This window comes from Protopterus annectens, chromosome 4.part1 (genome assembly GCF_019279795.1).
Source record: "Protopterus annectens isolate FY-2018-M chromosome 4.part1, PAN1.0, whole genome shotgun sequence".
NCBI classification, from domain to species: Eukaryota; Metazoa; Chordata; order Ceratodontiformes; family Protopteridae; genus Protopterus; species Protopterus annectens.
The window spans coordinates 515,338,014-515,361,044 of NC_056734.1; the positions used below are offsets into that span (position 1 = coordinate 515,338,014).

General features: G+C 38.3%; 1 protein-coding gene across 1 annotated transcript in view; it reads right to left on the reverse strand.

The window, feature by feature from the left end:
* Nucleotides 1–14,772: 14,772 nt before the first annotated feature.
* Nucleotides 14,773–23,031, reverse strand: part of ANO7 (anoctamin 7) — a 1,683,969-nt gene continuing 1,675,710 nt past the window's right edge. Inside the window, exon 24 of the mRNA XM_044070329.1 lies at nt 14,773–15,958. Coding sequence (XP_043926264.1) covers nt 15,833–15,958 — 126 coding nt within the window. The 3' untranslated portion in view covers nt 14,773–15,832. The remainder of the gene's footprint in view (nt 15,959–23,031) is intronic.

Here is a 23,031-nt window from a genome sequence, read left to right on the forward strand (position 1 = left end):
TAGCAGAGTCTCTCTGTAGAATCTCTTATAGAGGAAGGTTTCAGTGGATGTAGTGAAGGGGTGGAATGTAGTTTGTACAGCAGCAAAAGCCTAGCAGCCTATGGAAGACCGATCAGTGTGGGATACAGCAATGGAGTGTTACAGTAATGAACTGAGACATACCTCCCTGGGCTATATGAAGACAGACATGATAGAGCTTTGTCCCAGGCAAGTATACAACTAGCAATGAGCAGCATTCTACCTTCACCAGGGATGATTCCACAATATAAACAGAAGCTAATTGACTGCAACAATTGGCTTAGTTACTGGTGTCATTCTAAGGGAGTTCAAGATTTGTTGGCTTGGGAGAACATGATTGACAGACCATACTGCTTTGCCATGAATGATCTGCATCTGTCCCCACTTGGCTTTCGGGTATTGACCAAATCATTATCCACCCCTGTACTGCTTTTTTAGGCAATGCCAACCTGATAAACCTTCTGATATACTAAATTATACTCGAGATAAACTAAAGGTGTTATATCTCAATACTAGGAGTCTCAACAAGGAGCTCCACTCCCTGGAAGTGCTCCTCTCCCTTGAGTGCATTGATATCTGTGCAGGTACTGAGACATGGATTAAAGTTGTTGAATGCACAGTGAAGTGCAAGGCTGTAATGCCTTATACACATTTAGACCAGCTACAGCACAAGAATGAATTAAGAGGTGGAGGCTACATAAAAAGTAAGCACATTTCAAGATTGGTCAAACAATATGACATGATTGAGTTACTATAAGCACAAAAAGAAAGTGGTGGAATAAAACAGATCTAAAAGAACAATAATATAAAATGGCGTTGCGGCTGGAGATTAAAAAACACTTTAATGTACAAATAATGAAAGATACGCAATCAAGGTTGCCCTCTTCTTCAGACCTTAATAAAACAAACTCGCATATTAAAAGTTTAACCAATAAAAACACAAAACTAATGAGGCAAACCTCTCTTTCTCAAACGAGGTTTTAAAGAGACAGCACTATTCAGGCCAGGTGGAACATAAGCTTTAAAATTAACAACCCATCTTAGCTCTATGTGCTCTGTTTCATTATGTAGATCTCCCTCTTTTTGACTCTCATTAATTTTCTGTAAAACCAAAAACTTGACCTGACAAAGGCACTTGCCACAGTACCTTACTCTGGTGTTATAAATTCTCAGATTTAGGCATAAATCCAAATGTTAATTGATGAATGGCCAAATGGTTCATGGAAAGGGCGCCGGAAGTTAGGATGGTGGCATCCATCTACACCAAGAGGCCTATTACTAGTGGTGTCCCCCAGGGCTTGGTACTTGGACGTTTTCTGTCTGGAATATACTTTTCTGAAACCAAGGCAAATGTCAAGTTTTTTTTGCTGACCAAATTTCCAACTGACTGCAAACTGGGTGCAATCAGTGAATTCCCCAAAGATGGGGGAGTCTGACACTGGCAAATAACCGGTGTCAGAGCCATGGCCTAAAACTCTATTAAAGATGCATAATTATATCCTTTGGGAAGAAGACCACACTTGCAAATTACAACACTGATAACACTCCTCTAAGACTAGACCTACTGATGAGAGACTTGAGAACTCAGGTTGACAGCAACCTGAACTTTGATCATTGTGTGTCCATGATGGTGAGGAAATCCTTCTGTGTGGCATAACATAAGTAAGGCATGACATCAACTTACAAAATAGCTGAAAACTGATCAGTGGCTTAATTTCAGCTCTTCTAGTGTGAAAGCAGAAACTGAGAAGTAGTCAGTGAAATTGCCATTTTTGGTAAATTCAGTTAATGACTAGAAAGTACACTGCCTGGATGCCAGCAAAGAAGAAACTTAAAAGAACCAGAAAGAAAAATCAACTAGAAAAGGTGATGAGAAAACACTGGCTGGAAAGAATACTGAAGCTGTTCAGCAAAAAGCAGTTCAGGTTTCAGCTTTAGTAAGAGAAATATCTTCCAGTAATTTAGAGGAAAAATAAATCAAACATACTCAGAAGTGATTAAAATAGATGAAACATTGAGGGAATATATCAACTCAAATAAATGACTGGAAAAAGTAGAAGAAGCTAGTAGTTACTCAGATGAACTGATAAAACTGCAAAAATCAGAGGCTGAAATGAAAAAAGGCTAAGTACTACGAGGCTTCTTAAGAATAGCTGCTTCAAAAAAATGTTGGAACACAAAGCATGCAGAGAAAACCTGAAATTGCTGTACCTGAGAAATTGCAAGGAACAGACTGTATTAATTTTATGAAAACACAAATCAAGTGGACTGGTATTCCACAGCAGGATTTACTAATTGAAAGAGCTCAAGTATTTGCTCCAAACCTGGCCATGAGAAAGCAGCCAGGACCTGCATTACTAAAGATGCAATCATAATAGCAGAAAGAGCTGCCTCTGACAAAACTGTGATAAGAGGGTAAAATATTAAAAACTGGAGATGGCAGTGTTTGTGGAAAATGATTCACTGTACATCAGGCAAAAAAGAAGCAAATTTAACCCAGTAATCAGGGAATGCTGAGATGCAGATGTGACTGTCTTGAAAATATTTTTACTGGAGGATCAAAGAGATTTTTGGATGTAGAACAGGCTAAGGAGAAAGAAAAAGTTTATCCAAAAAAAGTGAGCGAACAAACAGAAGGGGACTCTGCTTTTTATTCTTTTGACAATAAAACTCGTACAGATACTTTGCCAGTGAATTTTTTCCTAATGTTTCAAAGGAAAGTGCTTGCAATACAGAAAAAAAGCTCAGGAGTTGACTAAAAGAATAGAGGACTGCCTTGGACTTGAACTAGAGTGGTGTTGGGAGATGGAGGTGAACAGGCTGAAGACCTGCAGTGCTGAACTTACTGAATAAATGGGACACAATAAAGCAGTAGTTTAATTTATGAAATATAGCTTTCCAAGAAAAAGTGTCTGAGAAAGACTGGACTTCTGCTGACTTTGTTAAATGTGGTTGACTATAAAGCTTACACTTAGCCATTAATATTTAGAAGGACACTAAAATGAAAAAAAAACCTAAGTAATACAATTTTTGTTCTTATTAGTATTTGTATAAAACATTTCATGATATAAACTGCATGTTGTGTAGTAAAGCAGCTTTGTGTAGTCTATATCATTAGTATTTTAAATGGGGTGGTCTTCATGACTGTTGCCTGTGTTATAGATGTTAAAGTAATCAAGTTGTAAGAAATATAGGCTTCTCAGTATAATGAGAAGAAAGTTTGGACAGAGGCAAGATTAAAGTAATATGCAGTGATATGAGGCTGGTGAGGTGGAGATGTAAATGTGCATTGATTGTACTATATGTAGAATTAAGATAATTTCTCATTTTACAAGGGTGGATTTTCAGATTCCTTTGTCTTTAGCTATAAACGAGTATTTTTTGTAAGCATGTAGGCTTGAAAAATAAGACAAAATGATAAAAGCCATGACAATATTAAGTTCCTCATATCTGCAAAGATATTTGCTTGTTTTCTCCATCAGCAAATGTTTTCAGTGGGAGTCAAGATGTTTGGAAATGAAGGTGGTTATACATTCAGTTCTCAGGGAAATTTACAAAGATTTCTTCATGCATCTACAGAGATGTTCTCTGTTATTCCCTCATTGCTGACTAGTTTTTCATGGAGATGAACTGACAGTGCAATCAATTAATCTGAGTTCTAAGCATTCTTTGCTGATGGAAATGTATTTAAAGGTACAATGGCAAACATTTCAATGAAAAATAAAGCTGGAAATTAACTACCACATTGATAATACATCCCTGAGAGCTGACCCAGTTGTTCAGGATTTGGGAACTTGTGGGCAGTGATCTAATCTTTGACAAATGTATCTAATTTATTTAACATTTGTTTACCGGAAATGTCTGACTTGGATCAAAGCCAATTTTCAGTGGAGGCCCAGGGAGAAATGCTCCAGACGCATGTCTTTGTAATGTGGGAGGAAACCGGAGCACCTGGAGGAAACCCACATGAATGCAGGGAGGACATGCAGATTCCACACTGAAGGCACTCCAGCCATGAATCAAACTGAATAACCTCTTGCTGTGAGATGACAATGCTACCGCTGCACCATTGCACCATCCATAATGGATGTAAAAGTATGCATCCATAAGAATGGATGTAAGAAAGTCCTTCTATATTACATAGGCTTATAAACAAAGGGATTGTGTCTAGGTCCAGGGATGTCATTGTCCCCCTTTACTCAGCCCTCAGGCCAGTCATTGAATATAATGTCCCCTTTGGCATGTGTCTGTCCAGACACTTACAACTGGAATGCTCACAGAGATACCTTGCCAAAAGGATAGAAGACCTAAGCAACATGTCCTGCATGGACTGACTTAAAGCCATCTCACTATACTCATTATCCTAGAGACTAAGGGGTGATCTGTGTCTGGCATACAAGGCATCTTCCCACCCAATAGATGGAGTTAGTGTACCCGCATGTCAGATGGCATCAGAAATACTTGGTATGGGGATACACACCTCTTCTGCAACATAAACAGAACTGTTTGGACAGGTATCCCACAGAGGAAACTGCTGCTCTGGAACAGACTAATGGAAAGACAGAGCTCCTAAATGCTTTATGCCATGTATGGATCCCCTCAAATTGTCTATGGTACGATCCCAGTTATTCTCATTAGGGTTAATATATAATTATTGACCATGGGTTGGATAAGGCCAATCTATAACCAAATGAGATATATTATTTTCAGCACAAAAAGGGAAATATGCTAGGCTTAAAATGGCCTGCAAGGGGAGCTAGCCTAATACTTACCTAGGAACATATGAGAATACTTTAATGTATTTAATAGAACAGAGTACACTTTAGTTTTATTTAATTATAGTACTTTTAAGGCTAAAAGTTAACATTTTATGAAAGCTTACAGGCCGTTGTTCACATCTGGGAGGAGAAAAGAACAGATAGTGTAGTGGGAACACAGGCTGTGACATGCATGCACTTTAGCATGAGTAACTTTAATTTTGGTTAATGCCTGTGGGTGCAGTTTTTGATTTGGGGTAGTTTCTATCTGGAGGGTTAAACTAACATGTTCATAGTATTGTGTGTGTTCTAAGGTAACAGAGGATGGTGGTCGGAAAATGCATTTTGCTTTTTGTTTGAGGGTTTCCATTAAAACAAAAGTCTTAAAAATGCAACATAGGTTCATATGGAGATGAAAAGAAACAGCTGTATAAAAAAATCACCCTACCAAGCATTAGTGTGTGCATGTAAGACAAAAGTTGGAAATGCGCTTTACAAGATGTCACTTATATTGGGTGGGAACAATAACTTTTTATCATAATGGCTACACTATTCCTATCATCTAGGAACAAAAATGGAAATATAGGTATAGACAAAAAGAGATCATTGGATTGTTTTAAGAAATGCAGAGTGCAAATAGCAATGCTGCATGAAACACACCTGGAAAGAGTGAGCATGTGAATTTGACAAAGAAAGAATTTCAGGATGGATATTCAACAAAATATTAGGGACAAAGGAAAAGGGAAGTAATGATTGCAAGAGGGGCTCTAATAGTGATAAAGAGGAAAAAATCCAATAATGGTAGATTTGAGATAGTAATGGTCTATTGGCAAGCGATGAGGATTACACTGTTATGTATTTATCGCAAAAAACTGCTATTATAGACCTTAAAATTTTGAGAGAAATAGGTTTCAGCAGGATATGTTACTTATAAATGGGGACTGGAACTTGATTTGCAATAGTAAGGATGCAGCAGGGGGACCTAGATGGGAAATATGACAAAAGAGGGTACATTTCTGAAGAAATTTATGAAGATATTTGGTATGGAAAATGTGAATTCAATAGTAGAAACTCTGACAGAAATTACATATTATTCCCCAAGGTTTCATCACAGCATTTTATTGAAAGCTTCAACACCCACCCAATAACTGTTTCAGATCATGCAGCACTAAAAACTAAGTTAAAAATGCACAGTAATTAAGTAAAAATTAGATTGGTGTTTTCCCAACTACCTAAGAGGTGAATTAAAGGAATGGGTAGTGGAAACTATTTGAGAGTTATCAGAGAAGATAGAAATTTCTTCAGAAGTGATAGCTAGTGATAAAATAAAAGTGGGTTTAGGAATTGGGTAGAAATAAAATATATGGTTAAGTGTAACAAGAATCATTTAGAGGGGCTGACAGATGTTAATGTATTGCAGAGTACTGGGAATTTCACCGAAAAAGAGGTGCAACTGCAGAACGTGTGAGAGTATTTTGCTAATATTCATGATTTAAAAAGATTGCTATTAAGCAGCTATTTTTGTGACAAGTCTTGAGCACAAAAACTTTTATCACAAAGACTTAGGCAACAGAAAGGATAAAGGGTTGTCACCAAATGTGGGTAGCCTATAAAAAAATAACCAGAGAGCTTCTAGAAATATTTGAGATATTTCAGAAATTATATGAAAATTTGTGTAAAACAGATGAATGATTAAATCTAGAGAAAGTATAAATGGAGATATTAATGTAAGACTTTATTATGTGATTTTAGAAGTAATAACTAAAAATAAAAATGGAGAAGATGAGATAAAATGGTGACTCAGAATCTTTAGGAAAGTCTCCAGGAACATATGGTATTCTTGTAGAAGTTTGGAAGTATGGAGGGAAGAAAGTAATAGAAGGTCTGGAAGATTTTGCTTAACAGTATTTTAAAAGGAGGGGAAACACCAACATCCTGGAAGAAAGCTGTGCTGTGGGTGTATTACCTAAGGATATAGACTCATCAGACCCAGCTTCATACAGACCCATTTCAATTTTAAACCATGGTTACAAAGTATTTATGTCTATACTAGCTAAAAGAATGGCAAAAATGTTGCCAAAATGAATAGACATTGATCAGTGTGGTTTTATGGAGAGGTAGCAAACATTTAACAACATTAATAGAACAATGATCCAGTGGGAAGCAGAATGATAGAAAATACAGCTGCTGTTGGTGGGTGTTGATGCAGGGAAAGCATTTGATCGAGTAAATTGGGATTTTATGAGTAGGGCAATGGAAGCATTTGCTTTCTATGATACAACAGTAAGGTTAATTAGCAGAATATATGAAGGATCAGAGACAAGAATCAAAGTGGGGAGGGTTCATCTCTGATATGTTTGAACAGAGGAACCAGGCAATGTTTGAACAGAGGAACCAGGCAATGCTGTTCTCTTTCTCCTTTATTTGCCTTGTATATTTTTAGCCAGTGGAAAAGAAAATAAGGGACTCAAAATGCAAGGATGCAACTGGTATAGTAATAAAGAAAGGTTGGCTTTTTTGCAGATGGTATGTTATACCTCCAGAAAAGGACGTCTGAATGTTGGGGAACATTTTGAGAATGTTTTAAGTCTTTTGGAGATATGAAATGAATGGAGATAAAAATAAAGTTTATAGCTGTAAATTATGTACTCAAATAAATTGGTTAAATACCCATGGGGGAACAAAGTAAGATGAAGCATTTAGGAGTATGGTGTAAAAAGGCTTCTGTTATGGCAGTTATGGATGTTGGAAGATACTAACAAAAAATAATGCAACAACTGTGAAACTGGAAGGGCTTATTTATGGATATGAATAGTAAGATACAAGAAACTGAAAATGTTTTTAGTCCCTTTAGCTTTGCATTTGGATCGGGCATATTTTTTATTAACCAGGGAAGTTGTGATTAATAGAATTGAAGAAATTTATCTGGGAGTGGAAGAGGGCATGCATTAAGTGGGACAAGCTGAACATTCCAATAGAACTGGATAGTTTTGGATTACTTGATTTGAAAGGGATATTTCAGAGCTACACAGTTAAGGCTTATATACATGGCACAAAACAGAAGGTTATAATTCAAAATGGAAAGGGGTGGTGAAGCAGGGGGAGGTTCAAGAACTAGAGTGTGATTTTGGATGTGGATCTTTGAGAAGAAGAATGACCATACATGATATGTACATAAACTAGCTAAAAGTATTCTAAGAACTAAGACAATACAAGAATGGTGAAAGGAGGTTTTTGCCAATTGGGAATACTACAAGTAAGGTTGCAGAAAATATGCAAGATGGGGCTGGTATTTACTAGAGAAAATGTTAAAAGGAACCAAGGTATTGTGAGAAAATAACTCCAGAGGGAAGGGTAATAGAGTGGGATGAGGACAAGAAGAGTTTTGGACTACAGGCTACAAGACTGCCTTCTCTACCAGGGATTGAGATCAGAGTATAGGCAAAGAAAAAAGGGATAGTGGAATTTTATGTGAAGGACCTGTTCTGGAACTGTTTTTAGTTGAATCTAGAATAGAAGCTGCTGTTAAAAAAGGGGATAATTAATAGGGCATATAAAATATTACACAATGTTTTATTTATTTTACATTTGTTAACCGGGAAAGTCTGACTGGGCGGCCACGGTGGTGCAGTGGTTAGCATTGCCACCTCACAGCAAGAGGTTCTCTGGTTCGATCCCCGGCTGGGGTGCCTTCTGTGCGGAGTCTGCATGTCCTCCCTGTGGTCGCGTGGGTTTCCTCCGGGTGCTCCGGTTTCCTCCCACATCCCAAAAGACATGCTGCAGGTGGATTGGACACTCTAAATTGGCCCTAGGTGTGCGTGTGAGTGTGCCTTCTTTGGAAGGTTGGGCGCCGGGCTGGCAACTCGACACCGTAAAACTCCACTGCCATTCAATGTGCGGACAAGGTGATCCGCTGTGGCGACCCTTGACCGGGAAAAAGCCGAAAGAAGAAGAACTGGGAAAGTCTGACTGGACACAGGTCCTTTGTCAGCAGAGGCCCAGGGAGAAAAGCTCCACATACAGTGTTATTCAGAAATGTGCTATACACATAGATTAATATTTAAATACTGATTTAAACATTGACAAATTCCTTGGCAGTAGACAAGTTGGGGAACATCATTAGGTATTATTGCATATCTCAGTAGTCAAGTTGTAAAACACGAGCCATATGAGCTTTAGCTATTACATATATGCTGTCGATTCAGCATAAAGACAGTTTACATTAATTATGATTTATGCCCAGCTCATAGGGAATCAAAGTTTGAAAAGGAATTGGATGACTTGATTAAAGGTTTTGAGGAAGTAGTCAAAGAGGGGAATGTAAGGAGGAGGAGGGCAGGTATAATAACTTATCAGAGGAGGTTAGAAAAGATTGGGAAGAGAGACCGGAAAAGCACTTTACTAGAGAAAAGTTGGAGGACATATGTATGGCTTCCAAGTATGCAACAAAGTACAGACCGTTTAGGATCTTTACTTGAAAGTGTTTGCATAGGTATTTTTATACCCCAAGCAGTCTTCAAAATTTTTTTTCTAAAGTTTGATAGCAAATGTTGGATGTGTGATGGGGATAAAAGAGGTAACTGGAAATGTGTTCTGGGAGTATAATGATTTGGCAGTTTTTCAAAATTCCTCACAGACTAATCTATCAGATATGTTGGATGAGCAAATGGGTATAACTAAGGATATGATTTTTTTTAAGCTGAGAGACAGGATCTGAATTGCCTGCACAAAGTAATGCCTCATTGAGTTTAATTCTGTTGGCTGCCAAACAAAGCAATTACTCAAAAATGGAACTCAAAGTCTAAACCAACTGTATTTAAAGTATCGAATGTTATAAAAGAAATAAGAAACTGGAAGAGGGATCTTTAGAAAAGGTAGGCAGCAAATTATATAGAAATAATTTGAAATTGTAGAAGAAATGCATGGAGAATACTGATGAGGAGTGAGGTTTAAGAGAAGGCAAGAATTCAGCAATTTATGTAATTTTGGGCTGATTATTGCAATGAAAAGATAAGTGATGTACAATGTATGTAGAAGGAAAAATATTAATATAGTTTGTTTTCTTTGCTGTTAATGCATGTTTGCCCTGTGTCTCAAGTGATAATTTAATAAAAGTGTTTAAAAAAAGTAAGAGCATGGCATCCGGTTCTAATGAGATCATGGTCCCACTGTACTAGACCAACAACTGAGTACAATGCACCCTTTGGTATGTACCTACCAGGCATTTGCAACAGTTCTTGTCTAAAAGAATACAGAGTGTAAATAAGATGTCTTATGCGGACCTCCTCAACACCATCTGTCCCTGTACTCCTACATCCTATAGAGGGGGTGAACTATGCCTAACCTACAAGACATTCTCTGATTCAACCTTGATGGATCTACATTTTCCCAGAATACACCAGCACTAGAATTACCCAATTTAAGGATCTAAACCTCATCGGTGACATAAACAAAACATGCTGAATGGACAGGTATGCGTCTCCGACATTACCCCTTCTCTGGAATAGACTCCCTGTTCATGTGAAGCAGATCTTTTCCCTAAGCCTATTCAATATAAGAGAAATCACAAATTCACCCCACCTTGTTGCCTGTGTCCCTTATGGACATAGGCAGCGTGTAGATGCAATAAGGCACTGGCATGTACTGAATTTGTTCTAGTCCTTGGGTCATTGATAACTGGGAAAACTGGGGCATGAATTGCTATGCTTAAAAGGGCTCTAGGGCTGTTAGTCTAATAACCATGTATGATCAAGTACAGATAAAAGCTTTAATATGTAACTTTGATCTAAGGAAGCACAATTGACAAAGAGAAATATATTTGTTATGTTTTGATTTTCAATATTTTACAATGCTTTTCTAACAGGGAGGATAAGTTATTGATTCCATTACTCTAGGCTTCTGCAATACCCATTTTGGACTATTATGGCCAAGTTTGTATGTTTAATTCCTCACAGATTATAAAATTGGATCCTATTCAATGCACTTATACTAGGCAGATTAGTGGAATGAAGTATCATGCATATTGGGATAGACATAAACAGCTTCCATTGTTTTCCACTAGCTATAGATTACCTTGTGGTGATCTTGTATTAATTTACAAATGTTTGAGAAATGAACTGGCAACTACAATAGGGGTACTTTTTTGCAGCATATTTCTAGAACAAGAAGTCAAAATCCTTCTACTTCATGTGCCATACTTTAGGACTGCCTATTTTAGGCTCTTTTTTCATGCCAGGGCATTGATGCTATGAAATATGCCACCATTTGGTATTAGAAGTTTGGATAATTAAAAAAAATCTGTTGATTCTTGGATCGGCTATTGGAGTTTCAAACCTGGTTTACACTATGGCAGACTGTTAAATGATCCATGGTGGGTCCTTAGTTTTGTATTCTTTAAAATAAAACACTGAACTATGCTTGAAATGGGTTTCTAAAATCAGCAAAGGGACGTGGCGTGCTGAGGGAATTCAGAAGGATATGAGACCAATGGAAAAAAGGAAAATGGGGTCAAATCCAACTGCATGCTGCTAGCAGAATACTTCACAAAAACTTGGATAAAATTGTTGCTTGTGGGATGTCATGCAAAGGCTTTTGCTACCCAAGATGCTCCTTAATGCCTAGTGCAAATGAAGCAACCCTAATGGACTTTAATGCACTTCTAAACAAAATGAACTAACTCTGCTCCCCTACCCTACCCCCATTCCCACATGCCCCCACTTTCCTTACACTTATTAATCTAAATCACACCTTTCTAACTCATTATACTATAACTTGCAGCTACCTCATCCAACACATCCACAATCAATTATTTTCATTTCTTCCCTCCTACCTCACTAACCATTATTTCATTCCTCATATAACACTGTCTCCACATCACTGTAACAGTACATTTCTCTCTCTTCTAAACTGCAGACACCAACACACCCATATTTTTCTCCTATTTCCCTACTATTTCACCATATCAGTTATCATCACTCTTACTCCTACTCATTACCCTCTACCTAGCCTCCCACTCCACTACCTTCATTACATCAAACATAACACACTACCCCTCTCCTACAATCCTCACTATTACATACCATACAAAGCCAAATATTCATTTTCACATCTGTTCTAACTTCTACACTAACTCTAACATATTGCTCTTCCACTATAAATATGTCCATACCCTCCAACCCTCCTTCCTATCCAATTTCTTTCATAGACTAATATCCAAGTTCAAACTCTCTCTCCTTCTACACTTGCTAATGGAAGTCAAACTCCAAGCTGGCATGCATCCTAACCTAGGACCCAGACAGCAACTCCCACCCCACCCAAAAACACCCACCACACCTGCTAATACTACCCTCCACCTTCTTCCCCTAAGAAATTCCAAATCAGACTTACTCATAATTAATTTTAACCTCAGAAGTATCACAAAAAAACCCTACTGAATTTCATGCAGCCCTAGCTACCAACACTCCTGAAATAGTAATTTTTACAGAGACATGGCTAAAACCCCACACTAAAGATGAGGAAATACTTACTAGTGGTTATAATGTTATTAGACAAGATATGCTGAAGAAGCATGGTGGAGGCATTGTCATCATGTATAAAAATGTCCTTAACATTGAAAAATTAATCTGTACTCTCCCAGATCTATCAGAAGCAGAAATTCTAACTACCAGATTTGAAGTAAATCCACATAAAACCATCATAATTATTGCCTCCTACCTACCACCAGGAAATAATCTACCAGCCATTAAAAGTCTTCTATCTTGGGCATCCTCTACTTTCAATCAAGAAACTATAGTGCCAGGTGATTTCAACTTGGACTGGCTATCTTGCTCATCTGACAAACCCCTCCAGTTTTATCAATTTATTCAGTGTCACCCAAACTGTAAACCTCCCTACTAGAATTGATAAACACACTAAGAAATAATCTATTCTAGACTTGATACTAACCAATAAGCCCAACTTTGCCGACCAGGCTGGGTTCCTCTCTGATTCTTTCAGTGATCACTCCCCTACCTTTCTTCTGAGGAAATGCATTCACTCCCCCTGTAATGTCATTTTCAAACACATACACAACAAAAGCAAATGTTCCCCTACCATCTTAAAGTCGCTACTTCAAAACTGCATCTGGTCACGTCTAAAAATCACTCAACCTAGACCAAGCTGTACAATATTTTAATGATACATTCCTCAACATCCTTAATAACCTTGCTCCAAAGCCAAATTACCCCCTCATTCCCCTCCACAAGGGAAGCCCATCTAAAGATCTCTCTAATTATTGGCCCATTGCCATTCTCTCTCTCCCCTAGCCAAAATCTTAGAGAAATGTATCCATAAGCAGCTCCTAGACCACCTCACTACAAATAACCTCTTATCTAGTTCACAGCATGGCTTCCGTCCAAAACACAGTGGCTCCACAGCCCTCATAAGTTTCACTAACTACACCAACCTCCTCAAAAACGATGCACAACTAGTCTCTACTATATTCCTTGATATGTCCAAAGCTTTTGATACGGAATCCCACTAACTACTACTCAACACTCTAGCCTCCTTCAACCTCAACTCTACAGCTCTCAGCTGGTTCTTTAGCTACCTTACTAATACAGACAACCACATGGGATAATAAACTCTCCACACTCCTCCCAGTCTCTGTTGGGGTTCCTCAGGGTTCCATCCTTGGTCCTCTCCTTTGCATTATATTCACAATTAATCTAAACACTGCCACTAAATCTGCTTCTATCATTCAATATGCTGATGATGCTACTCTTATTTGCTCTGCTCCCACACCCCAAGAACTCCAAGATAAACTGCAAAAGTTGTTTCTAGATTTTGAAAATTATGTAAATGAACTTCAACTCATCTTAAACCCAAACAAAACAAAATTAATGATCTCTCTAACAGGAAATCCAAAGCAAAACCACCTCCTCTCTCCATCTGCTCCACTAATGACACTATAATAGAACCAGTTAACCGAACAAAAGTACTTGGTGTCACAACAGACAACAACCTAACATTCGATAAACACGTACCACACTCAATTAAGAAAGTTCACATCAAACTTGATGTTCTGTATAGGGCCAAACTTTACCTTACTCAAAATGCCATACTAGCCACAGCCAGATCCCACATCCTATCCTACTCTTCTCTGTTTTCAACTTTTCACTAACCTGCACAAGTCTGATTTACATCTACTTGATTCCTGCTATAACAAACTAGAAAAATCTGCTGCTAATATACCCAACAGGACCCATCATTGCCTTGTTCTTCAAAAATTACACTGGCTTAAATTTCCAAATCTGTTATTACTCAATCAGCTCACCACTGCCCACCCCATCATCTGCAAACCTGAAAACTGCCCTGCACTCTCCAACCTAGTGCAACTAAATACCAACCTCAGGACACTTAGATCATCAGATAAACTTATACTCAAGGTTACAAAATCCAATAATTACTTTGGTGACTCTCTCTTCTCCTTCAAAGTAGCGAAACAGTAGAACCTATTACCCCAGAATATCTTAAAAAATACAGATCATAGCTTCAAAAAACTCCTAAAGGGGAATACCTTACTCAACAATGGCTATGCTCCTGTAATACTCCTGACTAGTTTTTCATGCCTTCAATCAAATGTTTTCTATTCTGCTATCTTCTTGTCTTACTTCTACCAAATGAAAATACCACAATGTTTTTTAGTTATATATCTAATGAGTTTCATATTACTGTCTGTTGTAAGGCTTAAGAAATGTAATGTTTTCTGTTTTACATTCCCCTTTTTGCAAACAGTGATTGTTGGCAACTGTCAAACTTTTTGTATATTGTTTGTAAATCTTTTAAAATTTTTTTTGTAATCTTTTTGTACTATTATGGAGCTTATCTCCCTGTGTCTCCACTAAAAACAAACTACTTGCCCAGTCAGACTCTACCCAGTTAACAAATATAAATAAATGAATAAATATTTTTGATGCAACTTTTCCACAAAGTACAGCATTCGGCAGTGTTATGGCTTTGCAGTAAAAACTTTTAATTTTACCCTTTATTGCACAGAGGTTATGCTAGTTTTATTTATGCCCAATGTATCCAGTAGCTGTAGTTGAACTTGCAAAACTTTAAAAATTTCATTTTTAAATGTATTGCTGATTCTGATGCATTTACCTCCCTTTGTTATATGGACATTTTTAAGTAGGCTGTGACACATTTAATAACACTTGAGCACAGTGTGCAAAGGTCAGCTTGGGGCACTCTCATTTTATGCCCCTTCTCATCAAGCATATTCCATTGTCCTCATCAAGGATATTCCATTGTTCAACTCCATATTTAACAATGAAAAAGCTAAACAAACACCATCCTGAGCTGTAGGAAAACATATGAAAAAGTGTTATTCTTCAGTTTTGTGCACAACCTCTTTCACAGCAGTAAATAAATATAGTAGTGAAAACTGCATTGCTCTTTTTTTGCTGCAGAAATGCTAAGTATATAATTTCTGATCTGACATGTTTAGAGATACATAATTATTTGTGTGTTCTGTAGCGCTGTAGCAAATATTACATTATGCATTAATCCACAAACATCTGTAACATTCAATGCAGCTGGCTGTCTAAATTCCTACAGAAAAGCAGTGGGATACAATATTGTGTATTATGAGAAATTAGTCTAGATGGCTCAAAAGCAAAATAAATGTGCTGTTCTCTGACCTAAGAGGAGAGACTATTTTTGTGCACTGCAGGAAACTCCAATAAACAATTTTACTTTGATACTTGGGGTAGTGTGGGGAGGGTCAAGAAAGACAGTGTAAGGATAAAAGCTGTGCAACTGCAGAAGTATTCATTTTCAAGAAGTCCTTCATTCCAAGGTAATTTATAATCATTAGCAACACTGAAAAAAAAATCCTGCATAGCTGTGGTAACCAGAAGGTAAAGGAGAGTCCTGTTATCATTAGCACTGCTAGCAATAAAGTGTTCAAAATAACTGCAGAGAAAAATCTTGCATATTTGTCATTCATTTAAGGAGAGAGGCACGTCTACATCTTCACAGTAGTTTGTCTCCTCAGGCTTGTAGCTAGTAAAGATTTACAGTGGTTGATTTTCTGGTATAGAGGGAAGTGCAGCTACATTTGTTGGTTCGGAAGGTGATACTTCTCCAGAAGTGCTACTTCTGGTACCATTGTCTGGTTCAAATAATAAATGTCCAAGAGACTGAAAATTAAATAAAACAGAGTTAATTAAAGAAACTATAATATGCAAAATGATAAAAACAATATCCTTTTTGAAAACAGTGTTAATGTACAAATTAATTCATTCACAATTAAAACTTGTTCCTTCAAAAGCAGACTCATGCATGGAGCAAGCATGTGATTATAAAGTGCAGTTTGCAAGAGCCGGCAAAAGATCTATTCAAACAGTTTAGAAACTAGCACTGTAATTACTTTCGGATTTTTGCTTTTAATCTTTTTACTGGTTATTTTAACATTATTTCAATATATGTAAAAATGCATCCTTAACCACATTCTATCTACTTATAAGTGTTCCTTAATAAAAGAATGTAGAACACACACACAGTCTCTCAAACAAGCTGGTGCATTTCCTACAGTATACCTTATATTAACCCTCTTTTATCATCTATCTCCCTAAAGCTTACCTGTACTTCCAACTTCATTCTTCACCCCTCTAACTGTAAAACAGTGGTGCAACCAGTGCTTCTGTTTGGCACAGAAACCTGGGCATTTAAGGCTGAGTAGATGTGGAAGCTTGAGGAGATGGAGCTGTGTCTGAGACAAGTACAGGCATGCCCACTGTTGAAGACACAGAAATGAGGATATCACATAAGCAGCATCCAAAGTGTGTGTCCCCAATTTTTGGAAAGGTCAAGGAGAGCGGAGTAGTGTGGATCAGTCACATGTCCTAGAAAATAGAAGATTTAGTAAAGAAGATTTTGGAAAGACAGGAATAATGCAACAGGAAATTAAGATACTGAGTAAAGAGATGGGTGGAATGCAAGAGAAAGAATCTGCAAGTCAGGCATGAGTTTCAAAGAAGGTGGAAGAGTGGCTCTGAATTGAGAGAAGTGATGATAGTTGATACAACACACCAACCCCACGGAGAAAAGTGGGAAGAAGGGGACTGATAGTGATGTCCATTTCCTTCAGGAACACTGCTGCTTCAGTCCTCCGTCACATCTTTCCCACCTTATATCAGGAATGTCAAAATATCTCCAATCATCATATACATCATTTCCTCAAAAATGTTCTTATAAAATGTTCTTATAAGCATTCATCCGGATCCTATACTGTTGTCCTTCACCCAGGAATAATTCTCCAGAGCAACTGCAATATATAGCGCCTCTCCCTTTCTACATCTCCAGCACATTTCTTCAACCATTCCCTTTTTTACCATATATGTAACACTTTCAGTTGTAGATTCTGCAGTTTTTTGGCCACCTTCATCACCATCTGCCTTTTCACTACAATGTTATTTGCTTCTGCTTCTGTTTAAATCATCCTCATTCTACCCATAACTTTCACATTGCTCCCTCTCATGTTCTGTACTCCAGATAATTTTGTCTCTATTCTTAAACATATCTGTTTTCCTAACCACTTCCACACTTGTAGTTATTCCCCCCATTTACTTCTTTCACTAGCACCTCATCTGCACTATCCTTCAGTTTTCTTCATCTTTAAACCACACTTCTCTCATATCTCTACCATCATCCACATTGACTTCTTTATGTAAACATCTATCAGTTTCATACTTTTCTGTGCTCATCATCTTTCAGCATTATCCCACTTTATTCATTCCCCCATATTTCTTATATTCACATCACCTCTTCTTCCTGCCCCTTTTACATCTTTCTGAAAACACTAATTTTCACTCTTTCTAAGCATGATCATTGTTATTCCTCCTGTCCACCCCTCTCGGCAAAACCTTTCCCAATGCATCTTACTTTTGTAAATCAAGACCTCATTTCTCCTATCCCTAATAACCAGAGCTGTATCCACGACCACCAAATAGCCCTTCACAGTTGGCATCCTGACTTTCTCTTGTCCTTCAAATGAAAATATCAAACAAGTGCTAGATATTAGCTACCCAACTGTTCTCATACTTTGTTGAGATGTTTCTCATTAAGTAAATAATCAGGGTAGCACTATTCAGCTTGATTCCCATTATTCATTTCATCACTACCTAGACCCTTCTGCTTCATCTTCACAGATTCTTGCTCACTTCTTTGTACTACTTCTCATTCCCAATTTAACTTAATTCTCAGCACTTTAGTGGTTCCATAGCACTAGATCCCTCACACCTCCTTCACATCCATTGGCATCAGTTTCTTTCTGTTCAGTCCTACACCTGACCCCCTGCCATAATCTATGAACACCCTTAGAATCAACAGTAGCTTGTTCACATCCTGTGCCAATGACAAACAGTGATCTGCAAACAGGAAACTCTTCCCAAAAGTATTCTTCCTCTCTCCCCTCAATTACCTTTTTAACTTTTACCATTAAATTATCCATAACCACTATGAAGCATGTTGGGGATAGACGGCATCATTGCCTTATTCCTTTCAGATTCCAATACTTTGATCATTGTTGCAGTCTCCATTACATTTATGCACCTTATAAATTTCTTCACAGAATTCCTCTCCTGCACCTCATAAATCATTCCTCATTCTACTTCATAAAATGGATTCCTTATGTTGAATACATTGTGTTCCCTCCTGCCCTACATGTGATCATCAGAACAGTGAGAATTTAAATGTAAATAGAGGGAATGTGTACTAATTCCAGGACTGCAAGTATCTCTGTATTTCCCCCTTTCCTCATAGATTCCTCTCAGAACTGAATCTCACACTTCGTATAGTCCTCCATAAAATGTACAGTTTAGAACCAGTTTCCACTAATCAGTCAACAGTATAACTTTAATAAACCTGGAATGCTACAAAACCATTACATTTCAGTTTTTTTTATATGTCTGTTACAGCTGTCAGTGGGAATTGAAACACCATAGGAAAGAACCACTGCTTTATTTATAAAAAGACAAAAGTATGCAAGTTAGATATCATTACACACTTAAAGATCCTGGACATTTTTAAAAATAAATTACATTCATTGAACTTCCCTCTTTTCATCATTCTTGATAAGCCAATTATTTTTCAGTAAGTACTGCTTGATTTGTTTCTATCTTCAGAATATCTGCCTAAATACTTCATCATAAAATTTTCAGGTCTACTTATTAGTTTTCCCTCAAGTGTTGGGCAGTGCTCTGTACAGACTGACACACCTTGAGTGAAATTTTTCCTGTAAAAGCACAATTGAAATTTCTCCAAAACCTAGTTACAAATTGGATACTCCTGACAGTGATTGATATTCCCACTTCCAACTGTCTAATCAACAAAAAAGGGTATGTTGCCCTGGATATGAACTTTCCTACTGTCTCCGTTACTGGCTTGGTGGATATGGGCATCCTGAGGCAATGTAGGAATTGCCTCATATTTACTGACAACCAGTTAATTCTCAAACTGATATGGTATGTGAGAAATGTATTTACACAATGTCACAAAGCTCTCACATAAAAGTACTCCTAATGTCAATAAGGTTGTCAGTAGTACACAACCTGCACCCATCATGCACAGTTCAAAACAGACATATTGACCAACATATGCTTATGCACTTGCATGTAACCTTCCTAAACCACAAAGACCTCCTAGAAGAAGTACACATAACAAATATCCTCAGCAGCACCAAATGCACTCTTTCAAAGCAGCACCCACATCAACACACAGAACTATATCTCATGGAGCCTCTACCTCTAAGCCCATAAGGCAAGTCACCACACAATCCAGCATTCTAGTCATTGAAGACTCCATCATGAGACACACTGATGTCCCTCACCAGGCTGAGTAAGGAGAAAGTTAGTTGCTTATCAGGGACCAGGATCCTCCACATTATGCATGCACTCAGGTCAATGGACCACAATTACCAATATGACTCAGTCGTAGTACATGTGGGAGTACATGACCTGAGACAGACCTCCCTAGACTATATGAAGAGAGACATCATGGAACTCTTGGAATATGTGTCTTAGGCTGGTGTGAGCCTAGCAGTGAGCAGCATTTTACCTTCTCCAAGGATGATGCTACAATACGAACAAAACATGATTGACTTTAATAATTGGCTAAGATTCTGATGTCATTCTATGGGGGTGCGATATTTGTTAGCATGGAAGGAGATGGTCAACAGACCATGCTGCTTTACTAGGGATGGTCTATACCTCTCCCCTCTAGGCTTTTGAATATTAGCTAAAACGTTGTCTTCCCCATAGTGGCTGTTTTAGGCAATGCCAAATGGAAAGTACTTCCTACACAGCAAATCAAAACCAAGAAAATCTAAAGGTATTACTGCTCAACACAAAGTCTAAACAAAAAATTCCATTCCCTAGAAGCTCTCTTTACCCTACAGAATGGTGACATTTGTGCAGTCACTGAGACATGGTTTAAAGTTGCTGAGAGCATACCAACAGTGAAATGTTATAATGCCTTCCACACATTTAGGCCAGCTATTTCACAGGCAGGAACTAAAAGAGGTGTCTCTATTTACATTAAAAATAAATCTACTTTAAGGCTGATCAAACAGGACAATGGACTTGAGGTGCTCCATGTTCAAACCACCATAGGTAAAATCCAGTACCACTTTCTTGCAAGCTATAGGTCCTCCTCTGTGACCCAGGAAAACCCATACCATGTATTTAAACTTATTAGAAATACTGACCATCCAACCCAATACCATATTCATGGGCAATTTTAATTACCACACTATTAACTGGGAATCCTACATGACACCAAACATACATACACAGATTCCTGGATTTTGGAAACACAAACTCCCTGGACCAGATAATCAATGCACCAACCAGGGGTGCAACCATAATGGGATCTGGTCCTCACTAATATGGGAGACTACTTCACACCCCATACTGTAATGCCTTCCCTGGTAAGGTCAGACCACAAACTGGTCTCCTTTGAAGTAAAAATAAAACCTGGACCCCCAGCTATACCTGTAATATTCAGGAACTATTCTAAGGCTACCCTCCTGCTATTAAGTGAGAACCTGGCAACATTTCAAGCCTCCATAAACCCTGAGAACACATCTGCTTATGCAGAACTGTTCACAGAAACCCTGTACAAGTATATTAATAGCTGCATAGAGGCAACTGTACACACCAGAAATAAGTACAGAACTCAAAAAAACAAGCCACCCTGGTGGAATCACAAAATCAATCTGCTATGTAACAGGTGGAAGAAAATCATGGCAAAAATTAGGAGGCAGCACCCAGCAGGATAAAATCACTCATCAAACTAAACAAGCAACTCCGAGAACAAATAGTCTACCAAAGTCAAATTTGAGGTAATTGCCCTCCCAGGCCAAGGACAACCACAAAGCATTCTTTAGCTATGTCCGCAACCTCAAAGGCAAATCACAATTGTGTGCAGAGCTCATTGTAAATGGAGCCACCTATACTGAGCTAGAAGATATAGCAAACCTCCTGGCTGATTAATTCAGCTCCAACTTTACCCCTCTCCCCCCCTCAACCTTCCCTCAGGAAATATCATCAAATAGAACTCCCCCTACTGTCAATAAGGAAGAGGTCCTTAATGCTCTCTCTAAGGCCAAGAACACTGCATCAATGGGCCCAGACAATATCCCAGGATGCCTTCTAAATAGCATGAAACATAACCTATCAGGCCTCTGGAATTATTATTTAACTGTAATCTCCAAATGGGCTTCATGCCTCATGAATGGGGAAAAGCAACAGTGATCGCTCTGCACAAAGGTGGGCCATCTACAGACTCTGGAAACTACAGACCCATAAGTCTCACGAGTCTTATATGTAAAGCCATGGAAAGAATTATCATGGAGATGATCAACAGAGGTATAGTATATTTCCAGACACTATACTCAATCCAGTTTTGTCTCATCGAGGGCAGATCATGCCTACTCAACCTGGTGGACTTCTTTGAGAAGGTCACCAAAGCAATGGATGAAGGCAAAATCATTGACACTGCCTACTTTGACCTGGCCAAGGTATTTGACACAATTGTTGACAAACTCAAGAGATTAGGTACAAACCCGTATGTCACCCAGTGGATAGCCAACTGGCTGACAGGACCCAGGAAGTCAGAATTGGGGAGTCCACCTCTACAAAGAGGCCAGTCACAAGTGGAGTCCCTTGGGGATCAGTTCTTGGACTGCTCCTTTTTGGTATTTACTTCTCAGAAGTCAAGGGCAATGTCAGTGGTCTCTGGCTGAAAAAAAAATTGCAGATTGCAGATTAGGAGCAGTCATTAAAATTCACACTGACACGCACATTTTCCAGGAGGGGCTGACACAGACAAAACAACTGGTGTCAGAGCCATGGATTAAAACTAAATACCAAGAAATGCATAATAGTATCCTTTGAAAAGTCATCCATCCCTGGTAACTGTCATATTGAGAACATATCACTTAGAGTTGGCCCAGTGGTCAGGGACTTGGGGACAAACACAGATAATAATCTAGCCTTTGATCATCATGTGTCTACAGTGGTGAGGAAATTGTTCTGTGCTGCACAACTTATAAACAAAGGTATGGCATCTAAGTCCAAGGAAGTCATTGTTCCACTGTATTCGGCATTCATCAGACCTCTCATTGAGTGCAATGCCTAAAAAGGCATATCCACAATTGGAACATCCAGAGAAGTTCCTCACTAAAAGAATACAGGGTGTAAGTAATATGTCCAATGCAGACCACCTCAAGATCCTATCCCTGTATTCTGTCTCATACAGGCTTTGGAGGGGAGATGTATGCCTGGCATACAGGGCATTGTCAGACCCCCACACTGATGGACCTCCTGCATATCCACAAAACAAACAGCACCAGAATTAACCATTCTAAAGACTTAAACCTTGCCTGTAATATAAACAGGACCTGCTAGAGAGCTATTTATGTATCCCAAAGCCTACCCCATCTATGGAACAGGCTACCCATCCATGTGAAGCAGAGTTCCTCTCTAACCCAATTCAAGTGCACAATTGGATAGGAAACTGGAAATTCATCCCTGGTTTGGCTACTATGTCTCTAATGGACACAGGTAACCTGCAAATGGTTCATCTCCCAGGCCCATGCTTACACTTATCAAGGGTATCAGAACTTGTCTGAGATTTGGGATGCATGGCTAAGCTTAAAAATGCCCATGTGGTTGTTAGCCTAGTAAATACATATGAACACTTCTTTAAATGT